The following is a 12,723-nucleotide window of genomic DNA, read 5'->3' on the forward strand; positions in this document are numbered from 1 at the left end:
GAAGGTGCGCTATGTCTTATGAGTCGCCACTCATGGAACGCTTGTTTATTAGCCGGAAATTTGAGGTTGTAAATCCTTTCCATACCCACTGGCTACGATGCTTCTCGAGGCCTGTCTTTACAGTTGACCGGTGCTAGTTGGTGCATCGTGGATAGCTGCATATAATTATTGTAACGAGCTAGTAATTCTACTGAGCATGGCACTTTTCTGAATGTCAATTTCGTATTTTTCCAGCACTGGCAATGATGTTGGTTGTATTCCTGATATGAGGAGGGTACTCATTCAACTCTATAAGGCCACACTCCAAGAGCGCTCCATAAGCAGCCGATGCGGCTTAAGAAGGGCTTATCCAGGCGCCGGAGTAGAAAGACCATCACTACAGGATTTCAAGATATGTCATGTCTACCTCAACCTGTTTATTGTTTGCGAGCTTCAATACGCTTCTCCTCCGCTCCATCAACACTGGCAACAGGGCCGGCAAGGGTGACGGCATCATTCAAGTTCTCTCCAGTAACACAACATCTAGCCAAAAAGTACGATGCTAATGACCGTAGCCTTATCTAGGATTACTAGCTGCCTTGCTTGCCCCGCCAAGGCATCAGATGCTTCAGCTGCTTATTGGTTGAGAGCTCCAATGAGCGTCTCCTCTCTGTTAGCAACGGCTTCAGCTGCCTTGACGCAATCTTTGCTTTATCTCCGGGGCTTGATATGTCCTCGGCGACAAGTTCATGAGCTTAGCCATGTTACACATCCGCTGAAGGTAAGTTGCTCCAAAAAAAAATTATGATATTGATGTGAAAAGGATATCCTGTGTGAATATCTGTCACGAGCTTCATAGCGAGGTCACCATAGAAATTCGAGCTCTTTCAGCTTGGTTCTCGAATTGTTTCGAGCCACGCAGTCATCGTCATCATACCGTGAGTAGGTAATTCCAGCTGTCAGATATTGGTGACCTGACGGGAGGAATAACTCAGGATCAGTCTAGTCGAGTGCTTCTGCTTTTGGGGCCGGTGCTTGGAGGTACGGGGTGTTTTGACCATCTTGGTATGACCTTTCGCATATTCGAGATAGGCAGGGCAATTAGAGAGTATGAGTCTTAAAATTGGGTATTTCTCAAACGTGGTGAAAAGGGAAAAGAAACATAAAAGAAAAGAAAGAGGGAAAGGGAGAATTCCATTGTAGGTTGGAGGTTCGCCGCTAGCCTGTGTCAGTCCTGTATCGTGGAACCTGGGGCGCGGAGGTAGCCTGGGGTTGGCTGAAACGCCGTTGGGGAATTAGGTGCTAGGGGCCCATCATACGTTGGCGGTATTGACGATAAACTTTGGCGCGATGTTCGACTGGGTCCTTCCAGTCTAGGTACGTCATTTCAAGTTCTGGACGAAGCTTGCCATTGACGTGGTTTCAGTCGGGAAAGGTACGTCGCGGCGAAGATCACTTTCGATACCCTGCCGGATGTGGATCCTCTGGTCATAGAGGGAAGTGTGTGCCCAAGGCCTCTGGCTAAGCATAGCACTCGCTGGACATACACACGATTGGCGTGCCATCACGAATATCGTGTCTAGTGTAGGTTAAGGTATTTACTGGTAGAGGAGGTTCGATGTGGGGAGCGAAACTTAGTCTCAAGGCCATCCGACGGGCGAATCTACGGGGCTGGAGCGTACAACAGCTGCAACTTTCGATGAAGCTTTTGCCGATAGCTTGTTGTTTGAGTTTAGAGTGATGATATGAAATTTGATACCCGAGGCAATGACGAGACGGATTAGTTTGGAATTCTTTGCGAACGACTTTGATCAAGATAAGCCGAATGAAGGTCTCTGGATAGTCGACATCCCTAAAGAGTCCGACCCTTCGGCACCGAAGACTGACAGTGGCGATGGAAGTAGTAAATGCCACCTCCACGGTTCCTTCCAAAGATGCTAGAGCTTGCCCTATATAGATTCTCAGTATGATACGGCCTCAATTGTATTCGGCAAATACAAATCATATTTGATGCCAGCCAGCAGTTTTCGAGAATATTTTGACCCCTCGATTTGGCCAACTGTTCTGCTTCGATCCTTGATCTCTTTATGGAAGCACTGGAATCCGTCACAGCAACTAGGGAGAATAGCCGACGAAGTCCGAATGCACTTGTAGACAAATCTGACGCACAGACGTTGAGATGGACAAAGGTATGGCCAGGGGGCCCAAGACATTGCACATTCTCTTTTTGACGAGCTTCCTCCGGAGATTGTTGCCAGAGAACTACAATGGGGGGCAAAAGTCTGTGTGCATAACCGCTTCACCTACCCCATCAAATACTGATGTATATTCATGGTCACATATCCTACACCACCAACCCTTATGGGATCATAATAAAATTCAAAATACTGAATTTTCAGGTTCATATACAGAGTTATCTTGCTTAATATTCTATATAATAATCTTGGTTTGTATACAATCTATCCATCCTTCTTCCTATACTCAATATTAACATATCAATCTTCGTCTGGTCTAACTTATCCTATATAATATGAATATACTCTTTAAAGTAAGCCCGGTCCTCTCCAGATATTTCTATGTATATAATATCTTATAATATATAAAAAAAATTCAATATTTTAGTCGTTTCCAGACTAGTTTAATAGGATTAAGATCAGGCGAGTATACCAGCCAATCTTCAACATACATCCCGTGCTCTTTAAACCAAACCTGCATATCTTTCGCTATATAGATCTTTTTTTTATCTTGCTAGAATATAATTCCAGATTGATGGCGATCGATGCCATGGGGGAGGTGTAGGAGAAAGAATAAAAATGTGGGTGGTTATTAGGGTGATGGTAATGGAGCCGAGGCACACAGACTTTTGACCGGGTGGTGTACCTCACATGGCTTGTTCCTTTTGAATCAAATCTTCGAATGTGTGTTTTTCGTGAGCTGGGTTCTGGACAAAGCCCAGGTTTTCAAGGCCAGTCAGGCTGGTCAGGCCGACGTATGGCAGGGGCCTGCAAACAAGAAGAAGATTCTGCAGATGGTATCGTCGAACTATACGTAAACGGCGACAAGATATGGGCGCTTCCCATATCTGAAAGCGCGGGCCCGGTTTCTTGATGTATATTGCTTGAAGAATACCAGGTTACACTGGAGCATTTGGCATTTCGTTTTGTCGTGATTGAGCAAGGGATAATGGTGATCGATAGGGCAGTGGTCAGCCAAACAAAGCCCCGTCTTAAGCTATCTGTTCCTCAGCATGGACTTGCCAGCAATCAAGTCCCCCGTTATAAGGACAGGACGGGTTCCAGCAGGCAACAGAAGTGGGGCTTAGTTCGCGCGGCTTTATTGGCCGGAATGAGCTCAACAGGTTGTACAAGCTCGCAATATCGCCTTAAATGGAAGGCCATGACGTAGAAATTGTTTTGCAGAAGCGGACAAGCACAAATCCACGTGGTACACGTGACTCTGGCTCCCCACATTATAGATGCGGCTCTGTGAGAATACCCCACGTGAACCCCGAAGAGATATCACCAAACTATAGCACGCTGGTTTGAACCTGTATACAACTCTCTGCAGTCGGTTTCTTTATGACCTTCTAATTCTCTACCATTTATTAGCTTATCGCTTCTACGTGTTCCCTACCCAGGTATGATTCTCTAATCTGTGTAGACATTTCGAAGATGCGCGCAGTATTGAAAAGGAGTGTACGTAGAACCGTGTACGTAGGACCGAGTGAGCGTGTCTGTCAGGCGACACACAAACCATCTTCAAAGTTCAAAACGAAATCATTTTCCCTTCTCCACAGTTCTTCTCTTGAACAAGTCAGAACAATTTTCAAGGCGTCATTCTCAGTCTTTTCGCACCCATGGTAGGTCTTGAGATAATGTATCCTGGCATAGTATAAATTACTGACGAAATCATTAGTATTGTGAGTAATGCAGGACGCGAAGCCGTTGGACCTCCCAATGTAGGCATCTACAAGCCTACGGGATGGCAGCCCGTAACATGGCTCAAAATCTCGCGAGAGATATGGCCGTATGTATCGCTTTTGCAATTTTCTTGGAAAACCGTCTGATATGGTTAGCATCGTGGCCGCGGCCAACACCCCGGTCGCCGGGCTCAGGCCCGCCCTCGCCAATGCCCCGCTCGCGCCAAGAGGGCAACCCTGGTTCCGCTCGCCAAGAGGCCGGGGACGAGGAATCAGACGCTGCAGCTGCAGCTGCCCGCCGTGCGCGCAAGGCCGAAGAGCACGCGGCAAAGAAGGCCCGCAAACCCTTGTATGTTTATCCCGCATATCCTGCATTCTATCCCCGGTCTGGCTGTATCACCTGTACTTTGTATCCCTGGGACCATGGTAAGCCCTGCTGCTACACCGCTTGTATCGACATCTGATCATCCTTGTATGCTGACTGGTAGTGATGTAGCTGTAGAGGGTAGCTCAGGATGTGTGGCCGCCACATCTGGGGCCGCTCCACTCGATGTGGAGATGGGGGAGGCGGCCCCCACACTAGAACAACGCCGCGCCGAGTTAGCTCGGCAGCTGGGCCTCCTGCAGGCAGAGGATGCTGCCCTCCAAGAGGAGCAGCGCCTCCGAACCCTGCGGGAGGCCCTGCAATCAGGGGATGTGGGCATAAAGAAGGAGGTGAAGGAGGAGAGGGAGTAAGGGCCCCGGAGATAAAGCAGAGACTACCAATGCCGCCAAGGCTGCTGTTAATGGAGAAGAGAAGCTTATTGGCTCTCAAGTAATGAGCAGCTTAAGGGAGCCAAGAGCAGCCGCATAAGGACACAGGTTCATCCTCTTCTTGATGGATAAATCTAAGCTAAGAATGAGAAAAAGACATCTAAAGTTCATTCATCTAAACATTTCTAAATCTAAACATTTCTAAATCTAAACATCTCTAAATCTATATTAATGATTGAGCTTTTGTACTCTTTCAAGTCGACCATAATCCGCAACACGTAGAACTCGTACCTGTATTTTCAGGCAAAAAATCAAGCGACCTCCGTAACAGCATACTTACTCCAGCTGCGAATCGTGGGCCCATACCAATAGAAGATAAATGGTATAGGCACCATAAGTGTACTGATTGCACCCATGATAGTGAGTGTCCAATGAACGCCCATATTATGATAGAACGGGACGCCGACAACTGTCATGCCGCCTGCAGCCATATATCGCGAGACGGTCATAAAGCCCAGCGCCGAGGCCGCGTACATATCATACGAGTCAATCACGTACATGTACGAGCTGAGGAAGATGCAGATCGTGCCGAGGCCGAAGAAGCCTGATGCAACGATCGGCGACCAGATCGAGACGCTCGCGTAGTCAGTCCAGCCCATCCAGAAGAGAGAAATTGGGATTAAAGCCGCACCGACCATCGCAAACCAGAGCCTGATTTCGGGAGGCGTGTGAAGGCCATCGAGGGCGTGGGGGTCGGCGGTGGGATCGGGGCGGTTGGCGGCGACGGCGACGGCGGTGAATTTGGTTTTCGTGTGTTTGTAGATCGGGAAGACGAGAAAGGCGGCCATGCCGATGCCGATGTACATTGCTAGCCAGATGATGTTGGTCAGGCCTTGGGAGATGCCGTAGGTATCTTGGAAGATGTAGGGGTAGCCGTCGAAGAAGGTGAAGAGCACGATGTACAGGACGGTCATATAGAGGGAGATCAGGAGGATGATAGGCTCGTGGATGGTGATTACGATCTGGCGCTTCATGGCGCTGCCGATGCGGCTGAAGAGCGCGATCTTTTGGAGATCCATTGGAGAGCGGAATCGGGAGTCGCCTGTTTGGCGGCGGAGTTGCCTGCCCTTCCACTTGAGGAGTAGCGGGCCGTAGGTTTCCGGTTGGAATAAGAGGATTAAGACGAGTACAAGGCCGGACATGATCAGGATGATCCAGTTCGACCAGCGCCATGAGAGGACGCCGGTTTGGCCCATATAGGAGGCGATGACGGGGGAGAGAATGGGACCACCGAACGACAGGATGGCGTATACGGGGAAGAAGATTGTCTTCTCGAGGGGATTCCATAGATCGGCGATCGTGCCCCCTGCGCAGGTGAGAGGCGGGCAGCCGAAGAACCCTGCTAAGAAGCGAAGGATAATTTGCGATCCAATATTGGGACCAAGGCCTGTGGCCATCGTAAAGAGGGCAAACAAGACCATTGAGCTAATATACACCATGTTGCGTCCCAGGATCTCCGATAGGGGTCCTGATACAAGTGAGCCGGTGGCGAATCCGAGAAGGAACATCGCTAGGAGGAGTCAGTCGAGAGCAGCGCATAATAGGATCCAAGGCCCACATACCTGTCAAGAGAGACCCGACGACTTCACTAACGCCATATTCAGCCATAGCTTGAGGTTGAACGGCGGAATTAATAGACGAAGAGGCAGTGACCACCCAAGCAAGACAAGCCACGAGCACAGTTGCCCTAACACGCCTCCAAAACGGGTAGTTTTTTTGGATTCTCAGGATCATTCGGACCATCCCAGCCTACAAGAAAGACTCGCGATTTCTGATCTTCAGAATCAGTCCTTGTTTGAACATTGACACCAGGAATATTGTAGGCGAGAGAAGTGTTCGCCGACCTATGCGATCGACTTTGCGCCAGTGGACTGGGATTGGACTCTGCATGCGGCTGAGGCGTCTCGGTAGGGTCTTCTTCCTCTTTCTCGCAAATTGTCCGCTCTTCATCTCGAGAAGAATTACCATTCTCGGTATCGCCTCCAAGTTGCTTCTGCACAACTTTTCCAAGCCGGCGGTACTGCAGATAAGACTGCATTTTGCGCAACCGGGGCTAGTCCGAGGGTATATTCCGAGGGTATAAACCGTGAACTTGAAGCCCGGGGAAGGCTTGGTCGACAGGCCTTCGCGTGGTAGGTAGCCTGGGTGGCTGAGTTGAGTAGAATGTCGAGACTGAAGAGATCTAGAGGCGATGATTTAATATAATAGTGCTGTCGGAGTCTCGCTGAGAAATCGAAATGGCGTTACGGAAGAAAGGCGGTATTATTACTGGGCGTAATTACCAGTTGGGGAACTCACACCTCCCCACTTTTAGAGCCATAGTGATACGTCGAGCAGAATGAATGATCCACTTCTCCAAATTCATGCAAGAAATCGGCCCCGTAAGGCCTCTGTATTCGGAGAAGAGATCTCTGCCTTTCGGTGCCGGCCCTCCCTAGCTCTGCGGAGTGGGGCGCTTTTGGTCTTTCAATGGTTTACACCCGGCCTAGTGTCCTCCACTTAAGCTTATGGTGACCAGAAAGTGGCTATACGCTAGTACGAATGGGGTAATGTACAGGAAAGTCCGAATGGGCTTAAATTTCTGCTGCATCTCGGTGACTTCGGCCCTCCACTCCGAACTCCACTCTAGCTCATCTATGACTTCAGCTGCTTAACCCTAAGTCCCTGCTCCAGAGTTTTAACTTGATACTTATGACTCACCTGAAGATTTCAGTGAAATGCTACTAAAGATCCCGATGCAACTTCTCTCCAAGTTGCTATTGACATGGTATTAGGGTAAAAGCATAGACTTGAACTCCAACAGACAAACTTTCGTTTTCCTAGGACCAATGAGACCCATAAACAGACCGGCAAAGAATCCTTCCGATAATCGCTCGCGCCCTTTAGAAAAACCAGAATTCCCCACTTCGCAGAGCTAGGGACGATAGGCACAGAATGGCAGGGATCTCTCCCCCGAATATTCCCCGAATACAGAGTCCTTACGGACCCGATTTCTTGCATGAATTTGGAGAAGTGGGCCGTTCATTCTGCTCGACGTATCACTAGGGTTCTAAAAGTGGAGAGGTCCCTACCGGGTCCGTAATGACCAGTAATAATACCGCCTCTCTTCCGCAACACTATTCAGCCCCGGTCTTTCGGTTTTATATACGGAGATCGACAACTCCGAGTCAGTAGTCTGCGGGGGTTTCGGCAGGGGCGTTATTTCATTGTCATGTGCCTGGGAGCAGCCTGTTACAATATTGATCTCAGTACGGAGTAGCGGCTTCCAAGTTGGGTCTAAGAAGTGGGTCAACTTTCCGACAGGCAAGTTCGAACTAACGTAACTTTCGTAACTACTGTCTACAGAGAGATGTCTCTCATCATATCCGTTGATTCGGAAAGTATTCTATTAGTATTTGAGTTTTTGATTCGCCATGTAGGCCGTCATCCAATGTAAAATAGGTACAATCGAGGTTTATGCATATTAACAGGGTATCGGGTGGTATAAGTCAAAACATTAGACCTCGGTGTCAGGCTTATCCTTGCGATCCGATGCGATGAGCTCCTGGCGAGCACGCTCCTGCTCGGCTAGACCGGTCTTCTGAATAGTGTGGGTCTTGCTCAGCACGCGAGCTCGGACAAAGCAAGAGAGCACGAGGCCAACGCCTGCAACAGCCGTGTAGAAGATCCACATGCGGCTTAGAGCAAACGTGAATGCATCCAGCACAACCTTCTTTTGGGAAGCGGTCAGGCTTTGAATAAGGGTTTTTGATGAGCCGGAGAAAGAAGAACTGATTTGCTGGGTTAATTCCGGGCCGAGAGCGGCCATGAGCTTGCCGGATTGGTTCTTCATGATGTTCTGATATATAACTTCGCCCAAAACCACACTTACAGAAGTTGACAACTGGCGCACGAAACCGAAAGTAGCAGTAGCCGTCGCGGTATCTGATGGCCGAATATTGGACTGCAGGGCGACAAGGGGGGGCTTGGAAGTTGGGACCGACGCCAATACCGCCGATCAGCTGGTAGATGATGATACGAGGCCAGGAGGGATATGGCTTGAGGTCGATGAACAGACCCCAGCCAAGAGTCATCATGAAGAGACCGAACATGATAAACTCCCGGTAGCGGCCAGTCTTGTTCATGAGCACACCAACCATACTAGAAACGACTGCCAGAGAGAGCACCATCGGCAGGAGGTATACGCCACTGAGGATGGGGGAAGCCAGCAGAACAGTCTGGAAGTAGAGTGGAAGGTAGTAAGTGCCAGAGATGAAGACGAATCCGTGACAGAAACAGATCAGCAGCACCAGGACGTTGTACCATTCGCCGAAGAGACGAGCGGGGATAACTGGAAACTTTGCAAATTTTGCTTCCACAATCATAGCCAAACCCCAAGTCACGACACCGAAGACGATGAGACAGATGACTGTAGGCGAAGCCCACGGATAGTTGACACCACCAAACTCCAAACCGAAAAGGAACATCAACGTACCTCCGATAATGAGGAAAGTTCCGATCCAGTCGATGCTTCGTAGACCAGCAAAGAACGGAGTCTTTGGGGACTCAATGTGGAGGAAGAAGATAAGAATCACGAGGGACAAACCGCCGATGGGAACTAGAGAAAGGTTAGCATCATGTAATATCCCACTCGACGGAAATGTACGTACGGTTCAGGTAGAAGCACCATCTCCAGGTGACACTGGTAGTAAAGGCACCGCCAATAATGGGGCCCAAGCCACCAGCAATAGCCCAAGTAGCTCCGAAGAGACCAAAATACATAGGGCGCTCGCGCACACTGAACAAATCCGACACACATATGTTGCAGAGGATGATAATACCTCCCGATCCGATCCCTTGAATCGATCTGCCAGATAATATCATAGGGAGGTTTCTAGCCAGGGCGCAAATCAAACTGCCCACAAGAAACAGGGCCGCCGCTAGGATAATGACCTTCTTCCGGCCAAAGATATTAGAGATGCCACCCCAGAGCGGGATACAAGCCGCATTGGCCAGCAGGTAAGAGGAGGCAATCCACGAATAACCACTCGCCGATGCATTGAAATCGGCGGCGATGGAGACCAAAGCCGTGGAAACGATTGTCATGTCAAGAGCCGCGAGAAAAAGAGCGAGGCATAGGGCGGTCATCACGACGACGATCTGTTTCTTGCCCATCTTAGCGTTTTGCGACCCCGTGGGCGCAAGAGGCGCTCCGCTGGCTTCTTTATCGGGCGCATGATCAGCACCCTTGCTCTCCTGCTCCTTCTCTGGATTCTGGACAGCAGCCTCGACAGATTTGTCGTGATCCGGCGAGACAGTTTTCTCGCTCGAAGCGTCGTGATCGAGGGCCTCGGTTGCCATCGCGGGGGAATATGCTATAGCCGATAGAACGGGGGCCGCACGTGGAATGGCTGAAGACTTTCGAGGTTGGGCCCCTGCAGAGTCAGTAAACGATCCCGGAAACCAAAACTGCGGGAGCTGTCGCTTTAATCACTTCTTTCACAAGCAGGCCCCCCCCAGATGGAGTGGAGTCGAGGAAACTCCCCAAAGAGTTAAGGCTCGGACTTCGTAGCGTACTTTTCAAAAAGGCGAGCCAATCAGATGACTTGGCGCGTCTTCACCGTCTCTAGATCGATATCGGCTTTTCGGATAACGAAATTCCGGAGTTTGCTTCGGATCTTCGTCGTTGCAGCCTTCAACGAGCGCAGAGATTTCTTGATATGGATGGATCCGTAAAGAGGATGATTTCCATGCAAGATTTAGACTCGTAAATTCGCTTTTGCGGCTTTGCTTTTCTCGTCTTGAATCGCACTGTAGATTTAGATGGGTCACTGATCGGCGCCGGAGATAACGATAACGTCGGACCTCGCGTTCGGAAATGTGGGAGCTCCGCTGCTTGGTAATGGGGCTGGATCGGCCGAGGAACACAGTATACTGTTTTCAGGGCGTCCAAATGATGATATGTGATCTACCTCAAGAGAAGTATATGGCGTGCTCCGTGAGTATCGAGATGCAGACGTGAAACATGTTACAAGTAAAGCTTCGATGATTCAAGTAGGCGATCCCGCACGGCTAAGAGTTTTTTCGACGAACTTTCCGTTTTGGGACGGAAATAAGATACATTCAACGCGTCCATGCCTCGGCTCTGCAGGATAGGGACCTGAACATAAAGCATGCAGTAAACCACTACTTGGGACTTTGGACAATGGATTGTTTCTAATCGCCGTAACGCCGGTTCAAACATGCAGCTTTGGACTCTATCAAGACACAGACAGGCGAGGGGTATGAGGGGGTATAAGTATATGACGAAAGCCGATAGCCCAAGAGCCCAGAGAGATAGGAAAGTACAGAACCCAGCACCAAACGCATAGACTCATTAATCTTGGAGCTGGAGGATTTCTACTTGCAAGTTAGCTCTGCGCCGACCCAAAAGTACCGGTTTACGTCTTCACCGCCCATGTAGAAACTTACCAGTCAAAAACTCCTCAAAACTCACGGTGATGTAGCCGTCGCGATCATCATCATACTGTTTAAACACGTCCGTCATGCGCTTCAGGCTGATGCAGGCTTGTACGAAAAGGTCGAAGCTCATGCCAGAATGATTGGGGCTTCTGGGCTGCCCTTGCAGCTGACGGGTCTTGCTCTCAAAAGTCTTGAAGAGTACAGAGACAAATGGCTGGCTAAGGCGGTATCCAAAGGCAACCAGCGCCTTCTCGAACTCCGGCAGACTAATACGCCCACTACGGTCCTCGTCGAATCGATCGAACAGCTCCCGCCACGCGGCAAGATAACGCCACAGAGAAACAAATTCGTCGAAGTTGATCACTCCATTGCCGTTGCGGTCGAACATGCGGATCATCATTTTGACCGTGCGCGGGTGAAACGACGTATAGTCGCCGTTAACAAGGCCGAGCCTAGCTCATTCTCGGTGAGCGAACCAGAATGTGACGAGTTGGCGGCACGGAAGAGCGGAAACAGTTGTTGAGGGTCGTCGCTGGGAACGGTCAGCGGCGGGGGATTGGGCGATTGCGGTGGGCGGGACAGGGGTGGAGGGCGATTGGCATGACCTTTGGGCGGGGGAGGCCCAAAGCCATAATTCTGAGGCGGCGGCGAAGGGTGCAGTGGGTGAGGACGGGTTTGGCTGGGCAGACCGTGAGAAGACGGCCCGTTGGCCGATGGATGCGCCCGACCGTTGTACGAGTGCGCCGGGTCTTGTGGGCGCGGGGTAGAAGACGTGTATGGGTTCGGCGCGGTATATGGGTTGGGCGGAGGGCCACCACTTCCAACAGGAACACGCGGCGGTACACTACCAGGCTTTGAAGATGGCGGTCGACCGGGCAGTGGCTTTTGCGCATTGGCAGCTGGGGTCGTTTTTCCTCCTGAGACCTGCATAGACCCGATCATCTGGGCGACCTAGGGGGATATACGTTAGCGGGCTATGGGTCGGGTGCGGGCTGGTCGCAAGTACCTGTTCGGGCTCAGCGTGTCTGTCCCATTCATGGTTAGCGATCAGCTGCCATTGTAGAGCGAGGATACAGAACTTACGCTGGCAGCGCATCGGGGTTGTAGCTTTTATTGTAGGCCATGATGTAATGGCGCAACCAGACGAGCCTCGAATTTGTCTTGGAGAGTCCTCACTCTGAGAGATCGGAAGACCGGAGAGGAGGTAAGCAGGCGAACTTGCAGAATATGAAAAGAAATCAAGAAACGCTGCTACCTTCCAATAGTCCCGCCAGGCGGTCCAAAGCGGTGGGCGACGCAATGACTCCACAACTTCGGGCGACTTCGATGTGGCTATGAAGCTGCTCAGCCCTACGCCAATCATTTCAGCTTTTTTTAGTGAAAACCCCCCCCCGTAATACGCATATCATTTTACGGCAAAAGCTAGGACTATCGGAGCTTGGAGCTCGCCACTATTCCTGGCCTATCGAGGCAAACTGAACAGAGTAGCCGCGTTCTAAAAATACCAATCGCTATCAAGCTTGGCGAAGTTCCCCTCAACGAGCTTGCCCCACCAAACCCGGATTCCCCGC

At 50.3% G+C, this 12,723-nt stretch overlaps 5 protein-coding genes across 5 annotated transcripts; 1 reads left to right on the forward strand and 4 right to left on the reverse strand.

The window, feature by feature from the left end:
• Positions 1 to 3,715: 3,715 nt before the first annotated feature.
• Positions 3,716 to 4,273, reverse strand: N7468_009494 (uncharacterized protein; the record flags this gene model as incomplete). Its single annotated transcript, XM_058478790.1, has 1 exon — positions 3,716 to 4,273. The coding sequence occupies one exon, from the start codon at positions 4,271 to 4,273 to the stop codon at positions 3,716 to 3,718; it is 558 nt and encodes a 185-aa protein (XP_058327120.1).
• A 48-nt stretch (positions 4,274 to 4,321) lies between these two features.
• N7468_009495 (uncharacterized protein) lies at positions 4,322 to 4,633 on the forward strand (the record flags this gene model as incomplete). Its single annotated transcript, XM_058478791.1, has 1 exon — positions 4,322 to 4,633. One exon carries the CDS (start codon positions 4,322 to 4,324, stop codon positions 4,631 to 4,633), a length of 312 nt encoding a protein of 103 aa, XP_058327121.1.
• Positions 4,634 to 4,962: 329 nt separating this feature from the next.
• N7468_009496 (MFS transporter) lies at positions 4,963 to 6,749 on the reverse strand (the record flags this gene model as incomplete). Its single annotated transcript, XM_058478792.1, has 3 exons — positions 4,963 to 6,221; positions 6,274 to 6,460; positions 6,513 to 6,749. 3 exons carry the CDS (start codon positions 6,747 to 6,749, stop codon positions 4,963 to 4,965), a joined length of 1,683 nt encoding a protein of 560 aa, XP_058327122.1.
• Positions 6,750 to 8,207: 1,458 nt separating this feature from the next.
• On the reverse strand, positions 8,208 to 10,051 carry N7468_009497 (MDR family MFS transporter; the record flags this gene model as incomplete). Its single annotated transcript, XM_058478793.1, has 3 exons — positions 8,208 to 8,654; positions 8,695 to 9,308; positions 9,361 to 10,051. 3 exons carry the CDS (start codon positions 10,049 to 10,051, stop codon positions 8,208 to 8,210), a joined length of 1,752 nt encoding a protein of 583 aa, XP_058327123.1.
• Positions 10,052 to 11,066: 1,015 nt separating this feature from the next.
• Positions 11,067 to 12,276, reverse strand: N7468_009498 (EF-hand domain-containing protein; the record flags this gene model as incomplete). Its single annotated transcript, XM_058478794.1, has 5 exons — positions 11,067 to 11,089; positions 11,162 to 11,604; positions 11,667 to 12,103; positions 12,159 to 12,177; positions 12,236 to 12,276. The coding sequence occupies 5 exons, from the start codon at positions 12,274 to 12,276 to the stop codon at positions 11,067 to 11,069; spliced, it is 963 nt and encodes a 320-aa protein (XP_058327124.1).
• Between the last annotated feature and the right edge of the window lie 447 nt (positions 12,277 to 12,723).

The sequence above is a fragment of the Penicillium chermesinum genome (assembly GCF_028974085.1).
Source record: "Penicillium chermesinum strain IBT 19713 chromosome Unknown utg000007l:1.0-2695246.0:1.0-2697696.0, whole genome shotgun sequence".
NCBI classification, from domain to species: Eukaryota; Fungi; Ascomycota; class Eurotiomycetes; order Eurotiales; family Aspergillaceae; genus Penicillium; species Penicillium chermesinum.